The 18,802-nt window shown below is 37.3% G+C and overlaps 1 protein-coding gene across 1 annotated transcript in view; it reads left to right on the plus strand.

Moving 5' to 3' along the window:
• Positions 1–8,918: 8,918 nt before the first annotated feature.
• Positions 8,919–18,802, plus strand: part of LOC104622588 (mannosyl-oligosaccharide 1,2-alpha-mannosidase IB) — a gene marked incomplete at its 3' end in the record, with an annotated part of 103,607 nt that continues 93,723 nt past the window's right edge. The window contains exon 1 of the mRNA XM_010289423.1: positions 8,919–9,200. Coding sequence (XP_010287725.1) covers positions 8,919–9,200 — 282 coding nt within the window. The remainder of the gene's footprint in view (positions 9,201–18,802) is intronic.

Raw genomic sequence — 18,802 nt, forward strand, 5'->3', positions numbered from 1 at the left:
TTTGTCCTATATGTAAATGTGCTTATTTGTAAAGGTGCCGCCTTTAATAGGGACCATAGAGATGATGCATTGCTGTTGCATGAGAAGATTCATTGCTTTCTCAGTATCACAGGACCAGCTATGTATTATTCTGCCTTGATCAAATGTTTTTTTTAATATCAATAAATAATATAGTGTACAAGATGCTTGTTCATATTGTCTTAACACTTGACTGTAGTGATAGGAGTATAAATACATTGCTACATACATATCTAAACTTGTACAACAGCGGTGTTTCCAGCAACCTAGAGTGGTTTATAGTAGAAAATTCAGTGGTTTGCCATCATTAACTATAGTAGGCTTCTGCAGTTTTGAACTAAAATTATTCTACTAGTTTTTGGTGCTGCTTGAATGCCGCATCAAAATAAACTCTCAATTTCCAGACTGTCTTGCTTGTTTCTAACTTTTTATCCTACCCATTCTCTTGTTCAATACTGATTTCTTTCTGTTTCTTATTCCTATAGTTTATACTTGCCTCTTGTAAAGTTCTTCTACCTTTATTACTTAAAAAAAATGTAAAAATCTGTTTCATCTGTTTCTGAAAGGAAGAGCTGATGGTCCAGACAGTATGGTGCTGGGAGACAGGAAGCTGTTTAAAATCCTTTTACACAGGGCAGTTAGCAACAGTCTTCTCATTCAGGTTTCTTGATAAAACATGAAGAGATCTGAAATTTCATAAACTTCTAGTAAGACTTAGGCTTTTCAGTGTCTTTTTTTAGAAGTAAGATTGATTCCTAAAAAATAAAATAATTTATTTCCTCTATATTGGCATTGTAAGTGCTTTAACAATGAGATTTAAGACCTTGTTCTGCAGAGGCTTAATATTCTGCACAGAAGTAATTAGCTGCAGCTGTTAAATGAAGTTTCTTTAATTAGCAAAAATTCTGAAATAATGCCTACTTTTGATTATATGTTAGTGCCTTGAGGCAAATCTAATTGTATTCTCTTTTTACATCATATAAGCAGAAAGGATCTAAATGAGATGTGTTTGTTAGAGCTGTAGTGACTGAAAACTCTGTATTGTTGAATCTTATGCATCTATTGCTTTTCCTAATGAAGTGGTTTTGTACCTGAATGACATTAAGGCACTGAAAACTGAATGAGCTTGCTTGTATGGAGTTGAAAACTTGTGTAAAGTGTTGTGTAATTTATATTTTTTTATTTGCTCCTCACTAGTGAAAGTTGCATTCATTGCTGTAGTAGTCTTAAAAAAAATATCATATTTCTTCCTGAAATAGTTGATCTGATTCTTCTGAATATCTTTTTCAGCTGATACTGAAACTACAAAACTAAGGAATTTCATGTAAGCTTAAAATGCTTACGCACTTTCTAGTGAGCCTTCTAAGTGTTGACAAATACCTGGCTGCTAATATGAATGCAACTATTGGAATGTTTGTAGAAAACATCTATCTTTCTTCACTAGTAAAACGTAAGCTGACTATACCAGCTATGACAGTGCCTTCAGGTCCCAAGAAAGCCATTGACTTGAACTTGGCACCCTCCTCCTTTTTTGAGTTGATGCTTGGGATTTCATGGCTGCTCTAGGCAGAGGTGAGGAACAAATGCTTTTGCTAATGGTCACAGCACTCGACAGACTCTCGAGATAAATTTTCCCAATTCTGTTCATGTTAACATTTGTAATATAGGAAGCAAATAATTGCCGAAGGATGACCTCTTGCCTGCATGTCTTTTTTTTCCTCCTTCGAAAGTTATGTGTGTTCTACATTTAATAGTGGAATCTGTACTGTTCTGTTCTTAACTGGAAGGTATGTTTTGTACTTTTTGTTATCGTTGTGAAAGAAAATGAGTTGTCTTATATGTTAATGCACTTTAATAACAGAATTATTTAATTGGGTGTATTACCTTATGATGATTTATGAAGATTCTGGCTGTATTCCAAAATCTTATAAAAGATACCTAGCACTACTAAGGGAATTTTTTAGCTTTCTTTTTTGCAGAGAGCTTGCTCTTCATGCATAAGTGATGTGCTTCAACTTTCCACTCCCTTCTGCAAGTTCTGTGTTTTTGAAATTCTCTTTAAATATGTTCCCCCAGGGTTTTGCTTGTCCTTGTTCTAGAGCTACTTACAAAGGCCCTGCCTAAATTACAAGACAAAGGAAAACAATTGGGTAGAGACAGATATGGGAGTAACAAGCAGCAGCGGCCTTTAAATGATCAGCATGGAAATCTGAGAGTTTAACAGACCAGACATCTAGAAGTGGCTGTTGTGCCTAGAAAAATACATATAATGAATTACAGTTTTTGCAGGAAAAAAAACCCAGAAAGGCAATGTAGGGATGCAAATTATTGAGTGGATTGTCTTCATAACAGAATTGCTGGATGAACAGAACAAGATCAAGCTCTGCAGGCTTCTAACTGTATCGGTTAAGAAAGACTACATTTAAAATACAAGCAGAAAAATTTATGTGTAGTCAAGTTCTGGGAATTGGGAGGAATGCCCAGACACTGGCGATCTGGGCAATGGAGAAGTTTCCACTGCTGAACAAAAGATGTGGGAGGAAGATTAAAAATTAAGTTACAGTTCATTTGGCTTGAAGGTGACACCCAGCTATCGACAAAGAGGTGTCAGAGACAAGAGAGCAGATCTGAAACAAGATCTGTGACCTTCCATCATAGAGATGAGAGTTTTTGAGAGCAGTCATGAAGGTGGATGAAGGCCCACATTCTTTGTCTCAGATTTGGCTGCAAAAGAGATCAATTAGGAACATCATTTATTGCACAGAAGTGGAAGGAAGTTTTGTTTTGAGGAGGTCTACATGGAATTTAAGAGGCAGTATTTAGGATTAAAGGAGAGTGCCTGTGTCAGTGAGCTAAGTCGTTCCTCTCCCTAGCGTGATCCAAAGTTGTTGGATGATGAAAGTGAGGAGTACTGGTGTTCAGTGGCAGCCATGCCTTTGTAGAAGACCAAGGACGCAAGCTAGCGGAGTCTAAAATTGGTACAAATAATAGTAAAGGAAGTCAGGAAATAGGAACATGAAAAAGATGAAGGGGAAATGTGATGGCAAGAGGAAAAACTGAAACTGGATGGAGAAGGATAGGATTGAATAGGGACTCTGTTTCATGTTCCTTGTGTTTGAGGAGCAGTACTTGTCATATGCAAATCTAACCACTTTGCTAGAAATAAATTCTACTGTCACCTGTGTCTAAAAGAAACCACCAGTGATCTGCAGTTTGGGTTAATTTTCTGGCCAGTGAGGGGCAGTATCTATATCTTCAGTGTCCTTGTGTGTCATGAATGTATATCCTCTATATACTAGGAGAACATGATGGGGTTGTAGTATGTGTGGATGTTAAAATCATGTATGCTGCAAGACTGGAGGGAAAAGCAACTTTTGTAGATAATGTGAAATGTTTTTAGGCGCTGTCAAAGTTTGTTTTTGTTTTTTGTTTTTTGTTTTTTAATTAGTGCCCATCTTTTTGTTTCACTGTGTCTCTGAAAGTAGCCTCTGCTTGAAGATTAAGCTTGACAAAATGGTAAAAGTTCAGAATTTCCACACAGGGGTTTGTTTCCGGATGACACGCACACAAATATTTATGTGCTTTAACAGTTCTTGTCTATTCATCTGCTGAAAATCCAAATGATAATAAACTGGTTGTCCTTTTGCTATAGTAACCCAGTGCGCTGCTTTTTACTGAGAGAAGAATTGCTGCTGGCCAGTTCTCTTTTCTTGACTCCATTCTAATTTTTATTTCTTTTTTTATCTTGAAAGTTATGAAGAACTTTGAAAGCATTTTTGGTTTTGTGTTTTTTTTTTTTTTTTTTCCAATTCAGTTTCTAAAGAGCCTGTTGTGTCACAGCAGATTGGAGAGACATATTAAAAGTCATTGTCTTTGCAAGTGAAACTTTACTAGCTGTTAAGTTCAGAAGCCTCACTACTGCGTGCGCAATTAAAGCATATTAAGCTTCTGTTAGTGATTTGGTTATCAAGTGTTACAACATGTGGTCTTTTCAGAATGACATGTAGATAGCTCGTGGATGCTCTGAGACTGTAGAGTGTTCCTGCATAAGCAGCTTCAATAGTTAATTACAGTGATTGTTTGTAAAACTTGCACCTGTTTCTACTTTCAGATTCTAATTATTAGGCCTATTTATGGTTCTTGCTGACAAAAAAGTCTAACCACAGATTCTTTTAATAATATGGCTTGTTTTATAGCTACTGGTGTAGTGTCATGGTACTTGAACCTCTGTCTTGAGACTTTAGACTAAGCTTGTTGAGGTGACTAGAAGGAAGCAGCAGCTTTCTGTTAGGTAAGGTTTTTGAAGATTTACTCAAAATACGCTCTATTTTAAGAAGCAGGGCAGGGGGATGATTGGGTGGGTAGTTGCATAGGGAAACTGACACATTTTGGTATGTGTTTATGCTGGGATTCCTTCCAGTCATATTTTTAGATTGATCCTTTCTGAGGTCTCTCTTCTTTAACTCTTGAGTATTTGGATGTAGTGCTATCTATATACGTTAAACTGTTACTGACTCTTTCTTGTGCTGGATGGGGAGCTTCTTGGTGTTTGGGTGTGACTGGGGGGGGGGAGGTGTCAGCTGCTCACACATTTCCAATCTTCCCATTCTCTTAACTTTATTCTGTATTTTCACTTAGTTCTTGTTGCTTAAGAACTCGGAAGAAACATGTGGTATTGGTATTTAGCTGTGTGAATTTTTTTTTTTTTCCTTCCATTAGGGTCATATACTTGGTAAAGAATGTCTTCAGCTGGAATGTAGAATATGACATTTCTTGTAGCTCATGCTGTCCATCATTGGTAATTGCATAGAGAATATCTGTCTGCAGAAGAAGGTCTTGTACTAGCTCCTGTAAACTCCCTCAAATACCTGTTGACCTTTCTCTTCATCTTACTGTTTTCTTATGTTTGTCTCAAAATGTCACTTCCTGGAAGACTTGGAGCTGATCATAGAGTTAGTGCTAGAATTTTTCATCTCTATTGAGTCTCCGTGTATTTTCTTCACTTAGCTATTCTGTGGGGTGACTGAAGGAAAGTAGACTGTCATTCAAACCTCCTTAATGACTCTAATTGGGTTATAGTGCTGTAGAAATCAGCAGCTTTTGTATGTTTACATAGTGGTTCCTGCAGTGTAAACAGACATGAGTTCAAAACTTGTTTTCTAATTTATGGCTGTTTCATGCAGTTTGAATCTAGAAATAAATTAAGTTGGTAGAGTCATGGAGATTTTGTTATTACTTTTGTATGCAGCACCTGGGACTGAAAATTCAAAGGAAGGGTAAAGGCAAAATCCTCATGGCATTTGATTTTGATGGTGCAAAGTCCTGAGGGTGCACAAAGCACATCACCAGTGACTCATTTTAGTGAGTCAGAATCACTATAACTACTCAGACATCATTAATCTTTTTCACACAGGGGACATGTTTGGGGACATGCATGTTAACCACGGGTTTTACCAAAAACATTTCTATTTATGAATAAAGCACACTCAGTGTAAAGCATCCTCTTCAAATTTGGTTGAACATCCTTTTGTTAAGGTCTGAGATACATTTGTACCCTGTTCTTCTAAAAATTCTTTTTTTTCAGTGATGGTTGATCCTTTGCAAAAAGAATTTCAATATCTATTAACAAAATGTTAGTAGATCTAATCAGAAGGTAAAGGCTGTCACTTGCCTCCAGAAACTGAGTTTTGCAAATGAGAAACGTACCTCCAAAATACATTACCCCCACACTGAAGTATTTTTATTCTGAAATGTTCAGTAACATTTCCTATTTCTCATTCTTTATAAGCCGTCTCTTTGGCTCCTGTACAGCGTGCTGTCTCTTGGTGCGAACATGACTGTGGGGAATGATGTCTCGTTCTGGTGACCTCATTTTCATTCTCTCTAGCTGCATCTTACACAGAGCCCTCTACTAGCCTTGGAAAAGCTTTCCAGACTACAGGACTATGGTTGCCACAATAGAATTGAGTAACTTTTACAGGAATACAAGAAAGTTATTTTCCCCCATAAATGGGTCATAGTAGAAGTAAAAGTTATCCTAAATAGTATTACTTTTATTTTCTCTCTTTAGACTAGTCTTTTGCCACTTTCAAAGTTGTTTCTTTGCTTGACAGTGGAGGGATAGGACTGTTACTATTCAACACTGTTAATGAGCTTGGATTTGATAGTCAAAAGTGAGGAGCTCAGTCCTTCATTTTTTCTTGTTTGTGAGAAATACTAATGTGATATGGGTAACATTGAGAAAAGCGGCTTAAGAACTTCAGTTTGAACACTTTTCAGTCAGTGCATCTTTTAAAACATTGCATGGTATTTCTGGCACTGAAATATTGAGAAGTAATAATCCTATATTTTTTAAAAAAATCCAAACCTAATAGCACTTACAAAAAATGTAAGGGCTAATAAAACACTCTTTATGTAACAATGGATTTTGCTGAGAGCATTTATGTTTAGCAATAATATAATTTAGTAATAATACACAGAAAATGAATGTGTAATGGCTAGATTGTCCATAGAGTAAAGGAAGAAGTAATTCACAGAATCATCAAGGTTGGAAAGGACCTTCAAGATCATCAAGTCCAACCGTTAACCCAACACCACTATGCCCCCTAAACCATGTCTCGAAGTGCCCCATCCAGACGTTTTTTGAATACTTCCAGTGGTGGTGACTCCACCACCTCCCTGGGCAGCCTGTTCCAATGCTTCGTAACAAGTGTTTCCTGGAAGTGCCATGTTTGCATTGCAGTTGCACAGTTATGGTATTGGTCGCATTATAGGAGTGGACGTGTTCAAAAAACGTGTAGATGTGGCACTTCAGGACATGGTTTAGTGGGCATGGTGGTCTTGGGTTGACGGTTGGACTTGGTGATCTTAGAGGTCTTTTCCAACCTTAATGTTTCTATGTTGTAGTACCACGGCTTTCCCGCCCGCATACTATGCGCATTGGCCTGTAAACTGGGAAGTTATTTTCTGCATGACATCAAGTTATGTCAGACTTCGACAAATTGAGAATAAAATGTGTGTCTAGAAAAAGTCCTTGTTCGAGCTTTTGACCCCAAGCTAAAGACTGGAGCAGAGATGTATAAATTTTAACTTAAAAATATACTGGATGTTTATGAGATAGCAGTCAGGGCTAATACATTGGGGGGTTGAACTGTGAATTTCTGGAACTAAAAGCTTGATTTATTGCACTTTGACTTAAAATCAGCTCTCCTTAGGCAGAGGACTGTAGCAGTCAAACCTTACACAAAATGGACCAGTCTGGTGGAATTGCTCTGATACTATTGTATCATAACTATGTAAGCTATTCATTATTAGCTTCGTTCTTTAAGCTTTTTTTGGTAAAGGAGAAGCAGTGCTCTATAATAGACATGACATGATCTTGATCTGTCAGATTAATAAAAACAGTTCTATTATATTTGCAAAGCTCAGTAAGATTTGTCCATATTGCCAAATATTCCAGCACAGCACCCCAGTGAGTTACTTTAAATGTATTTAAATCCTGGAAATGTTATCGGTTTATCATTGACTTTGTCAAACATTTTTAATAACCTTTGTAGGAAAAATAGCCCGATTTAAATACGTAGTTACATTCCTATTTTTGTTGTCAATGCTTGGTTAACAGTTGTCTTGTGTTTATTTTTTTCTGCAAACTTTGGATTGGCTTTTAAATGCAGTTGGACTGATGATCACTGTAGGTACCTTCTAACTAAGCTTTTCTATTCTAATTCTCACATATCAAATGGTGGTTGCTTCTTTTCATTGGTATTCTTTTCATGTTAGTATACTGGAAAAAACATGTGATAAGAGTCAGGTGGCTCAGTTCCTCTTGAAAGCAGTTAGGCCAAGCTTGGTATTTCTTACATGGCTTGCTGCTTGCCTTCTTTCCTTTCCATTACCTACTGTAGTCTTAACACTCTGAGGAAAAAGTATTTTTGCATGGGGAAAGAAACAGGGAAGGAATGCGCTTTTTGTAACTAGTGCTTGTGTTAAATACCTACAACTATTTTTGCTTACATTAGTCATTGAGCAACTCTATATTTTAAAGAAGCCTGAAACAGTTGTGTTATATTGAGTGTCTGATGTGTATCTTTTTGATGCCTTGAAATATTTTAGGTTTGGAATGGGCCATTTTTGTCTGTTGTTAGAATAACCTCGTTTAACCCAGACTTTAAAACAGCACTCTTCATTTTGTGTGTGAATCTAAAAACTTTTATTGATCGTTGAAGATCATGATGGAAGATTGTGCTTAGAACCAAGATGATGTTGATTTTGTTGACAAGGAGTTTCAAAATCATGCTTTACTGAAGGGTCTTATGTTCCTAAATGGCTTTTTAATTAACTCCACATTTAACTTTTGAGGTTTATGGACTGATTGGAACAAAACGAATTCTGAATTCAAGACAAAACATGCTGTAGTGGGGTTTGCAGCTCACCTCATTGTTAGTAAAAGGAGTGCCTGTGACTTTTTTTTGTAGTGGTTGCCTTCAGATCTTGACAAGTTGTGTACCATGTATTTATTGTGCAGAAGGTGAGGAAGAACCCTTTTGGTTGGTGTGTGTTTGTTTTTTTTCTTAAATTGAATGACTGCTAGATGTGCTTCTGCATATCCTGTAGTTGACGTACAGGATGTAGGGCTTTTTCTCTCTAAATTCTTGAGTAGACAAGCAAAGGTGCTGAGATATAATCTAGAAGACCCCTATGATACATTTTTCTACAACAGTGTTGCTGATGTGTGTGCTCTTCTTTTGGGGTTCATGGCAAACTTAGTGTAGGATTGTGTGCTAATGTAATTAAGTAAACCTGTCTGAATCATTAGAATTACTTAGAGTAAACCAACTTGGGATGTGGCTCCTGTTTTGAAGCTGCAGTTTGTTTATAAGCAATGTATTTTTAGTAATGAGATGCTGACTAGCATTTGTGTCTCCAGAGAAGAAGAGGAACGTCTGAGAAATAAGATCCGAGCAGATCATGAAAAGGCTCTGGAAGAGGCTAAGGAGAAACTGAAGAAATCACGTGATGAGATTCAAGCTGAGATTCAGACAGAAAAGAACAAAGTAGTGCAAGAGTTGAAAAAGAAAGACAGCAAGCCACTGCCCCCTGTTCCTTTACCAAATCTTATAGGGGTAAACAGTGGAGAACCAGCAGACCTGGATATCAGAGAGAAGAGGAACAAAATTAAAGAGGTAAAGATGATGATGTCCTACCTATTCTTGTCTCTGATAGCAGTTATTTATGTTGTTCAGTTGCTGTTACAATTTATATTTATTAAAAAAAAAAAAAAAGAAAAACAGGACTACAATTCTTTTTAATAAACAGTAAGCTAAAAGTGCACATCAAGTATTAATGATCATCAGGATTATTGCATGTTTTTTCCTGGTGTTGGGGTGTAATATTTCACTGGGTAACAACTTAAAAATGGTTTTAAGGCTTTCTTCAACTTAGTGGTATGGGTTCAAAGGGAGTTTGTCACTAACACATGGAATAGCAACAAGTGCATCTTTAAAGTAGAGCCTGAATTTGTCAGGTTCCATTCAAAGAATGGGATATGGTAGTGTGTCACAAGATATTTTTAAATGTTTAAACAGTGGATTGAAAAGATAAGAAAAAAACCGGCCTGCTGGTAAAATGTGCAAATTACCAAATTATCACATACTTTTCAAAGTAAGTTTTAAATGGGTCTATAAAAACTAGAAGTTCATTTGATAGAGCTCATAGATTGCCTCATTTACCTGTAAAACATTAAAGCTAAGATGTTGGTTTAGGCTTCTGGTTCTGTGGCAGCTTATGCTATGGGAATTGCAGTTTCTGGTCTTATGCTTTCCACTCCTGGGTGGCCATAAGATTCCTATTATTGTTGCCAGGCATTTTTCTGAGTCTGTATGTCTAACTAGGATGGCAGAAACATTGTACAGCCCTTTTCTTTTTCTTTCCTGTAGTCTGATTTGTTTTATGCCTAAAAAATCGGGTTAGCAAGCAGGAATAGGTCAGGCCAGAGGTAGACAAGCACAGGCTCTGTAATTAAAGAGCATCCAGGACCACAGCACTTAGTAGTTACATCAGTTAAGTCTGCTTTTAAATTGTAATCTTAGTTTAGTTAACTCATAAAACCCCCCAAAAATAAGTCAATCATACACCTGCCCTTGTAGCAGGGGGGAGTTGCACCTGGAGTATGTGCCATGCTGCAGGTAGGTCACTTAAGTTGGAGTTTTAATTGGAATATTAATGATGACTAGATGAAATCCATTCTTATGAAATAATGAACACCTGCTTATGATGCATGAATGGTACAGCATAGAGCTTTATCACTATTTGAATCTCTCAAGTAGCACATTCTTCCCTGGAAGGTGTGCCTGTTCTGTTAGTGACTACACTAACAGTGGAGAAGCACTTTTGAATGAGAAAGTTGTGTGTGGAATATTGGACCCTCTTGACCCTGCTTGGCTAGGGCTATTTCTCAAAGGACAGCACTGAATTGTGGATTTCAGAAGGCTCTACTGCCTCTCAAAACTCTTGTCCTCACACATATTCAGTGAGAATGTACAGAGAAGCTTACTTTTCAAAATGTCTTCTGTAGGGTAAGGATGAACAGTGAATGGTATGGTCATGTACTTGTCAACGTTTCTTTATTTTAACTACAGATTAGTGTATTTAAATACCTTTGAGTTTGCCACTGATGGATTTAAAGGGTAGAATAAAACTGAGGTGACCAAGTAATGTGAAAGTACTGAGCATAGCTAACAGTGAAGAACTAGGTGGAAGAAATAATCAACTGAAGTTCCTATAGATCAAGCCTGGAATTGGAGGGACGGTTGAAAATTAGTATTTGCATTTCTGAAGTGGTTTGGTCAGAATGTAGACCGAGAGGAGATGAGAAGCTATAGGTTAGTACAAAATGGCAGTTTTCTTGGTGACATGGATAAGTAGTGAAGTTTGGACAATTCTTGCTGACCTAAAGCTGAAGGTATAGCAATTTGTGAGTAAGGAGTCCAGGGTAGTTTGTGAGGATCACCAGGTAGTAGTAACTCTGGTGATCCTTATCTGCAGTTACCACAAATCTCGTGCTGCAAGAGGCTTACTCTTTTATTTGGTGATCAGCCTATGTGTGAGTCACACTGACAAGCTGGTTTTTTATTGCATAACTTATTGATGGCTCCTGTTGTAGTATTTATGTCTTTGTTGTGTGAATTGCCGTCATTGAGTCAGTCTTGTTAATATTGCAGCTATCGGGTGATCTCCAGAATTTTTAAATTCTTTGATGCAGGGTAGCAGATTATCACTTCTACAGCTAGATGCATGAAGACGTAGAATACAGGAGTGCAAGGTCTGCTAGTGTGAATGGACAAATGATAATGCTGAAGAACCCATTGTTGGTACATTGTCATTTTTGATTGGCCTCTGGACTTTGGCATCTGCTATGTTGCAGTGAATATAATGTGGCTGAGATAAAACATATATTAACAGTGTCAGACTAATAATATTTTGCCTGAAACCTGTTTTTGTGTCACAGGAGGCTACAGCAATTCCAGAGATGCAAAGTGCATTTTGAAATATGTTATGATCATCACTGAGGTCTTCTCTTGTTGTTTTTTGTAGCTGGTGTAGGCTAATATAAATAGTCTTCGTAGATGAGATAAAGACTTAGCAAAAGAAGAACAAGTTCCAGGAGACAATATCTCTAACATAGGTCTACACCTAGTTTATATAGTTCTTCTGGCATGCAAGACATTATGGTTGCCTGGATTGAGACAAAAAAAATAGCACAGGGAAGCTCCTAGTTCTTTGGAGGCTGCATAGCTGGCTTCAAAATTCCAGGTGGTCCTGAGAAGGCATTTGGCTCATGCCTTGGTTTACTCTGAAGTTTCCTGATGCATGTTTGAGGAACTTGACTCTCACAGAACAGCTTTAGACTATTAAAATTGACAAAATGAATGAATTTATACAGCCTACGTTGCCTAGTATAGAATGATGAAAAACTATGTAGAATTGAGCTCACTGTTGGGGACAATTTGTAACGCACTCATGGGTCTTTACAGTTGGGAGAAAGACTGGAAAATTTTCAAATGGGGATCTAGTTTCTGTCATTTTTAAGGAAAATTTATTATTACTTTCTTTCCAAAGAATAACTTGAAGTCTTTTCTAACACATCTTTGCATAAAAAGTGGTTTTGCAGTTCTTAACTGTTTTAAAAATACATATTTTTATTTTTTTAAAAAGTGCATCTAAAGTAAAAAGAATTTGTCTAATGCTCTTAAGAGAGCTTTGTAAAGCATTTGAAAGCTTTATATAATAGGAATGGTTACTGAGCATAGAGAAGGAGGCTTCTTAAGGTCATGGAATAAACCAGGAGCAGAATCTGCATCTCTTAGTTTTGTCTTGGTGTGTCTTTTGGTTCTGATATTTATATTGGGTGTTACATGGTATTCTCAGTTGTAACTAATTCACAAAATTTTACAATTTGTCTGTATTCTTCTAACAAGCTATTAATTCAGTTATTTCAATAAAGACCATTTATGAGTTGGCTGATTATTTTAGATGCACAGTGACAACTTCGAGAAGTACGTATTTTCCACCTGCTTACCATACCTGTTTTGTAGCACTTCTCTAGTATATTAGCTTGCTGTTCTGGCTTTTAAAAAACGCTATGGCTTTTAATTAACTGGTATTTTAAGAATAAACACATCTGAAAATTATTCTTGCTACACTTTAGCTTTGTGTTAATATTTTACTGATTTTTTTTTTTCCATACCTAGTAAAAGATGAGAAAATGGTTTTATATGAGGGTAGATGTAACTTGTATAATTTTCCAAAAAGATTTTTATGATGTGTCTTTATTGTGGTTAGTGTAAAGAAATTAAGAACAAAACTTACCTTTTGGAAGTCACTGGCTTCCTTTTCCAAGTTAAATTAGATATAAATTGCATGAGCATTTGGAATTCTTGGCACTTAATTTCCATTATTGTGTCCTTTTGTGTTCAGAACATTAATTTTTTTCTGCAGTTTAAGTGTAATCATTACATAGTGCTCTCTTTAATTAGTTTTGTTTCCCTGAAGTTAAATTTTATACAGCCAAATAAGGAAAATGTTATAATTCTTTTCACCCTGCTTAGGGCTCAGGTTTTCTTTAACTTCAGCCCAAGATTTCACAATATCGTCTTACTGCCAGCGTTCATTTCAGATACATGTGTTAATAGCTTATTCCACCCAATAATGGTACTAATCCCATGCAAGATATTCTATATATACCTTGTTCTAAACATTGAAATGTTTGTTGAGTTCTTGGATCGTTAAAAAGGTGTTTGCTCTGAGAAGTGTCAAAATTATGGATGTATGAGTTTTACATACAAGTCAGTACGTATTGTATTACATACAATATCAGTTTTGCATATGTATAGACTATAGACCTCTGGAGGGGATTGTCAGGGACCCAGGGGGCTGGGTAGTGGTCTCCTTAATCCTAACAGTAAGGAGAAAGGGTGTGAGGAGAAGGGTGCTGGCAGTGCACATCAGCAGTTGGTTGTGAAACTGGGGTTGGCAACAGGCTTTTGGGTTCTACAGCCATGGGTCCCTGTTTGCAGGGTCTGCCCAAGAGAGATGGGATCCACCTCACTAAGGCAGGACAAATGCATCTTTGCCAGCAGGATGGCTGATCTTGTAAGGAGGTCTTTGAACCAGGAATGGTGGGGGAAAGAGAGAGTAACTGGCAGCACTGTGAGGCAGTGACTGAGCAGGTGGATGAGCAAAGGGCCTGCAGTGATGTAACAGAAAAGGATCACAAAATCAACAAAACAGGGCTTAACCAGGGTCACTTCTAGCATTTGCATATAAGCAAGGTAGTGCCTACAAGGCACCATTATGGAGAAATCCCCGAAACCATTTCTGGGAAATCGGCGTGCAAGGGTACCTCTCTGAAGTGCATGTACAATAATGCATGTGGCATGGGGAATAAACATGCGTGCAGTTGCAAGGCTGTGATCTTGTTGGCAATATGGAAATGGGTGGAGGTGTGGTGGGATGACTTGCATGACTGGAGTGTTGCAGTGGAAGAATACAGACTCTTCAAGAACAGGCCAGGAAAACGAGGGGGTGAAGTTGCCTTTTATGTGAGAGAGAAGCTGGAGTGCCTGGCATGGATAATGAACTGAGAGCTTATGGGTAAGAATTAAGGAGCAGACTGGTAAGCGTGACATTGTAGTGTGTGTCTGCTATAGGCTGCCTGACCAGGAATAACAAGTGGATGAGGTGCTCTACAGGCATATTGGAGCAGCGTCATGTTTGCGGACCCTGGTCTTCATGGGGGACTTCAGCCAACTCGGTATCTGCTGGAGGCACAACACAGCAGGGCATAAGCAATTCAAAAGTTTTCTGAAGTGCACTGGTGACTACTTACTTCTCCAAATGATACTGCAGCCAATGAGGAGAGATGTTTTGCTGAACCTCATACTCACAAAGAAGGAGAGGTTTGTTGGGGGTGTGAAGTTCAAAGACATTTAAGCAAAAGCTGTTGTAGAATGGGTATCCAGGGAGCATAGGGGCCACAGTTAAAGACCACTTGCTACATCTGACACCTGCAAAATGAGTTGCTGTTAAATTTGTACAAGTGAGGAACAAGGTCCCACCTGGGAAGCTGGGGACATTTTGACCTGAGTTCTTTTGCCAGTGAACTTACTGTGGCCTACAGCAAAATTTTCTTTAAATTTCCTTTAAATTATTTTCTTTCTCTTTTAAAATGTGACTTGTAATGTGTTGCCTCTTAGAAGGGGAGTTAGGAAGATTGTGTAATATTAGTGGAGACAATTTTGGAAATACTTTTAGAAATGTGCTAAGAAGAGAAGTGATTAAAATGTATTTTTATCTTGGTCTCTGGATGATGCTCAAGAGGCTGCTAATAATGTTGAGAAGTAACAGGCTGTTTTATCAGCAGCAAAACTAATGGTTTCCTATGGGTTTTTGACCTACATATGGTTACACCACCCCCTGCTCCTCACGCACACGTTGCTGTGAATGTCCTCTTATCTTGCTGCTTGACTGCATGAGTGGCAGTGTGTTCTGTGCCTGGTTTAGAGCTACCTGCATGCTAAATGCTGCCCCTCCGAATGAATAAAGGGTTGGATTATAACTGCCTTCCTCTCAGTTGGGGTACTAATTTGTGTCTGTCTACCTTATCTAGCCACAGATTTTTTTTTTTTCTTTTTTAACATCCCCCCTTCCCCCCCCCAGGTAGAGGTGTCAAGTATCTGGTTCTTCCGACTCTAAAATCAGGTTTGAAATTAGAGAATGGATTCAAAGGCTACTGTAAATATATGTGGGAAATGACAGATGTACAGAGACCAAGATTCTGTTAAGAAATCAGGTTAAAAATAGTAAGTAAGCGTCCTTTTGTCTGAGTTCTATTTTGCGTGCATATTGAGAAAAGAGCTGTGCAAAAGAAAGTGCTTAATCATGTAGAGGTCTTTTCATGCTGCATAACTCCTCTTTTCATAGTTACTATTCATACAACTTCCACTGCTAATCTAATTCATATTTTTTGTAATTGCAATGTTTCTGATCTAGCCAAATAAGCTGCCTTCAGTGACTGTGGGATTTTTTTCAGCATCTAAAACCCATTTAGAACAGTTTCATTATTGCTGACACTTTACACTCTTTTTTTTTTTCCTTGATCAAACTTACTTGGACTTCTACTTTGTTAGGACACCAGTTTTTAGTAATACATGTCTACTGTGTTAAGAGCTTTGCATCGTATTTTGTAGTTCATTGCTCCTGGCTTTGATCTCAATAAAAATGAAGCACAATAAGTATTATGACCTAACTTTTTCAGTGTTTAAGATAACATGCACACTGCAGTGTGTATGTTTGTATAAAAATATATACACACGCACATACATTTATGTATGTGTTAGGGTTAAATATAAAAATGTGTTTAGAACTATGTATGCACACACCTTATTAAGTGGTTTTGTTTGCACACTGTTTGCATTCCCTGTTCTGCATTCTCAAAATTAATTCAGCATGTCGAGAACAGCTATGTTGGCTTTAAATGAGTTTCATTGCACTTTTTTAATGCTTATCTCATTTTAACTGAATGAGTGAAATCTGCCTGAAGTAAGGATGAACTGTTTTTGATCGAGCCTGCTGGTAACCTAATTTTCAATGGGTATATTAGAATGAAAATTGTGCAGTTAGCACTTTGGTCAGTACAGGCAACTTACGAATGGCCCTGCACAAAGTTGTGTTGCAACTTGTTGGGATGATTGTATAAAGAACTCATTTTACATTTGTAAGTCTTTAATGTATGCCTGTGAGAAGCTTTGTAGCTTGGTGTATTTATTTTGCTCGGACAGAAGGATGAAAATAAAGAGTATTTTAAAAATGAATCAATTTATCCAAGTGTGGCAATTACAGAATTCTCCACATTCATGCATTAATGGAAGCATGTTAAAAATTAAAGGTGGTTTTCATTATTAAAGATATCTTTTTCCACACTATTGTGAGAAAAACCTATCTTTCAACAATGAAGTAGCACATTTGCAGTATTTAAAATTCATAAATGCAAAATAAAATCAAGAAAACAAGGAAATATTTTACTTCCCTGATGTAATCAGACAAATAAAAATGAGCAAAACCCTAGGTAAATTACTTGTCTCCAGAGTTGGGTAAATCAAAAGGCTCTGTGAAACCTGATGGACCTTGTTGCTAGTTTGGTTTTGGTGTTTGTTTTTTTAATGTTATATTTTATGTGCCATTTATAAAATCTCTGTAATATGGGAATAGCAAAAATCGTGAGTTGTGGCTAGATGGAAGAGAGCTCTATATTAAATTATTATACAAGTGACAATGTGTATTTTGCAGCTGTGAAGATTTTGATTGGAAAGCAAGAGTGTACTCATAAATATCATAAAAATTCCAGTAACTGTTAGTTGTCTTTGCATAATTTCTCCTGTAGTCCCTTCTGTGTTGCCCAGAGCAACTCCATAGAATATATGCCAGTGTGTGTATCAGTGACATTGTTAATGTAAATAATTCTGAAATCTGACACTATCAAGCATTAATATCATCAAGAAAACTATGTTCAACAATGTGAGCTACTTGTAAAGTAACCTGTTATGATGCATTCCATTAAGACATAGAGCATCTGCATACAATACTGTAATACCTGGAACTTGCAACAATTTGCTCTGACTTAGTTTGCACTGAGATTTGGTTTCCTGATTTGCATTGCTGGCATCTATTTTTATTTTCTGCTTTGTTACCAGAGGACTAGAAGGTGGCTAACAAGATATCAATCTTTGAAAGGGTTTAAAGGGGAGATCAAAGAACTGCAGACTCCTATGCCTAATGAATGAACTGTGCAGATTAACACAAACTAGAACAGGGAATAGAATTGTTGGGCACACAGATGCCTAAGATGTCTCTGTATATTTTTAGTGTCATGATGCACAAAGCTATGGAAGATGCCTGAAAGAGTCAACAAACATGTGGGCAGGGGACATAGTTAATATATGCAATTTCTCAAAAAATGTTTGGCAAGGTTCGTCACTAACAGCTGTTGAACTGAGCAGCCATGGGACGGAGGATTGTGTCTCTTTGGAGAAATTGGTTAGAAGTCAGGAAATGGAGAGTACAAATAAATGGTGTTGGAGGCCATACAGGACGTGTGCTGGATCCATACTCTAAATAATTTATTTGTATAATTTATGAGTTGGAAAATGGATGAATAGTGGTATGATCAACTTTGCTGCCAACACAGATATTTGGAGTAGAAAAACTGAGGCCAGACTGAAGAATTGCAGAAAAATACTATGGGACCGAGTGATTATCTCCGCTTTTATTTCTCAGCTAAATGTAAAATCATGCATATTGGGGCTGGAGGGGGAGAAATTCCAACTTCATGATTAATATGAAAAGGTGTGAAGTGACTTACTACCACTTGAGAATGAGAGTTTGTGCTTATAATAGTTACTTGGAAATGTCACTGTAGTGCTCAATAGCAGACAGAAAGCTAGTATTCAGTATTTTAGGAAAGAAGAACAAAAGAGGTAAGGTTCTTACGGTAGCATATGGAGCTAAAAGTGCCTCTGCATCTTGCACGCTTCATGTAGTTATAGTCTCTAAGCTTCAGAAAGGATACAGTAAAACTGGCAGAGGTGCAAGGACAAGCTGATGAAGATGATTAGATTGATGCTTGAAAAGGCAAAACTGGAAGAAGGCAAAACTGAAAGAAAGGAACTGCTTTCTGCTGGGTGATGTGCAGTACTGGTTGTTTACAGAGATGATCTGGGAGGTTCTACTGTTCTGAATACCACAGGGCCAGTCAAACCTGTGGCTACTAGTTCCTCTGGAAACCATGAGGACACACAAGGTCAAAAATACTGGTTCACCATCTTGGGAAAAAAACGTTTGGCTTTCTTGTACAAATTTCAGCAGTTGGTTCACTGCTGTAAGCCCTCCAAGTTTAGGCCCTTTACATGTACTGTTCCAGTTCTCACCACTCTGAAGTATTTTTCCCTTAGTTTCATCGGGTATCTTAGACTTCAAGTATTTCATGCCAACAATAAAGGACAAGCATGCCATTTAGTATACATTTGATAAACATTTTCATTTTGTTTTAGTAATGGATTAGTTAACAATTCATCAGTAAAAGAAAACCCAGCTTTCTGTGTGTGTTCGGAACACGTTCCAAAGACTTTTCCAGTGACAGTATTCAGAAATGCATGATAGAGGCACATAGACTGAAGCCCAAAATAATTTCTCTAGGTAGATATTTGTAGCTCCCAGAAGAATAAAATAA

The sequence above is a fragment of the Phaethon lepturus genome, unplaced genomic scaffold, assembly GCF_000687285.1.
Source record: "Phaethon lepturus isolate BGI_N335 unplaced genomic scaffold, ASM68728v1 scaffold2666, whole genome shotgun sequence".
Lineage (NCBI taxonomy): Eukaryota > Metazoa > Chordata > Aves > Phaethontiformes > Phaethontidae > Phaethon > Phaethon lepturus.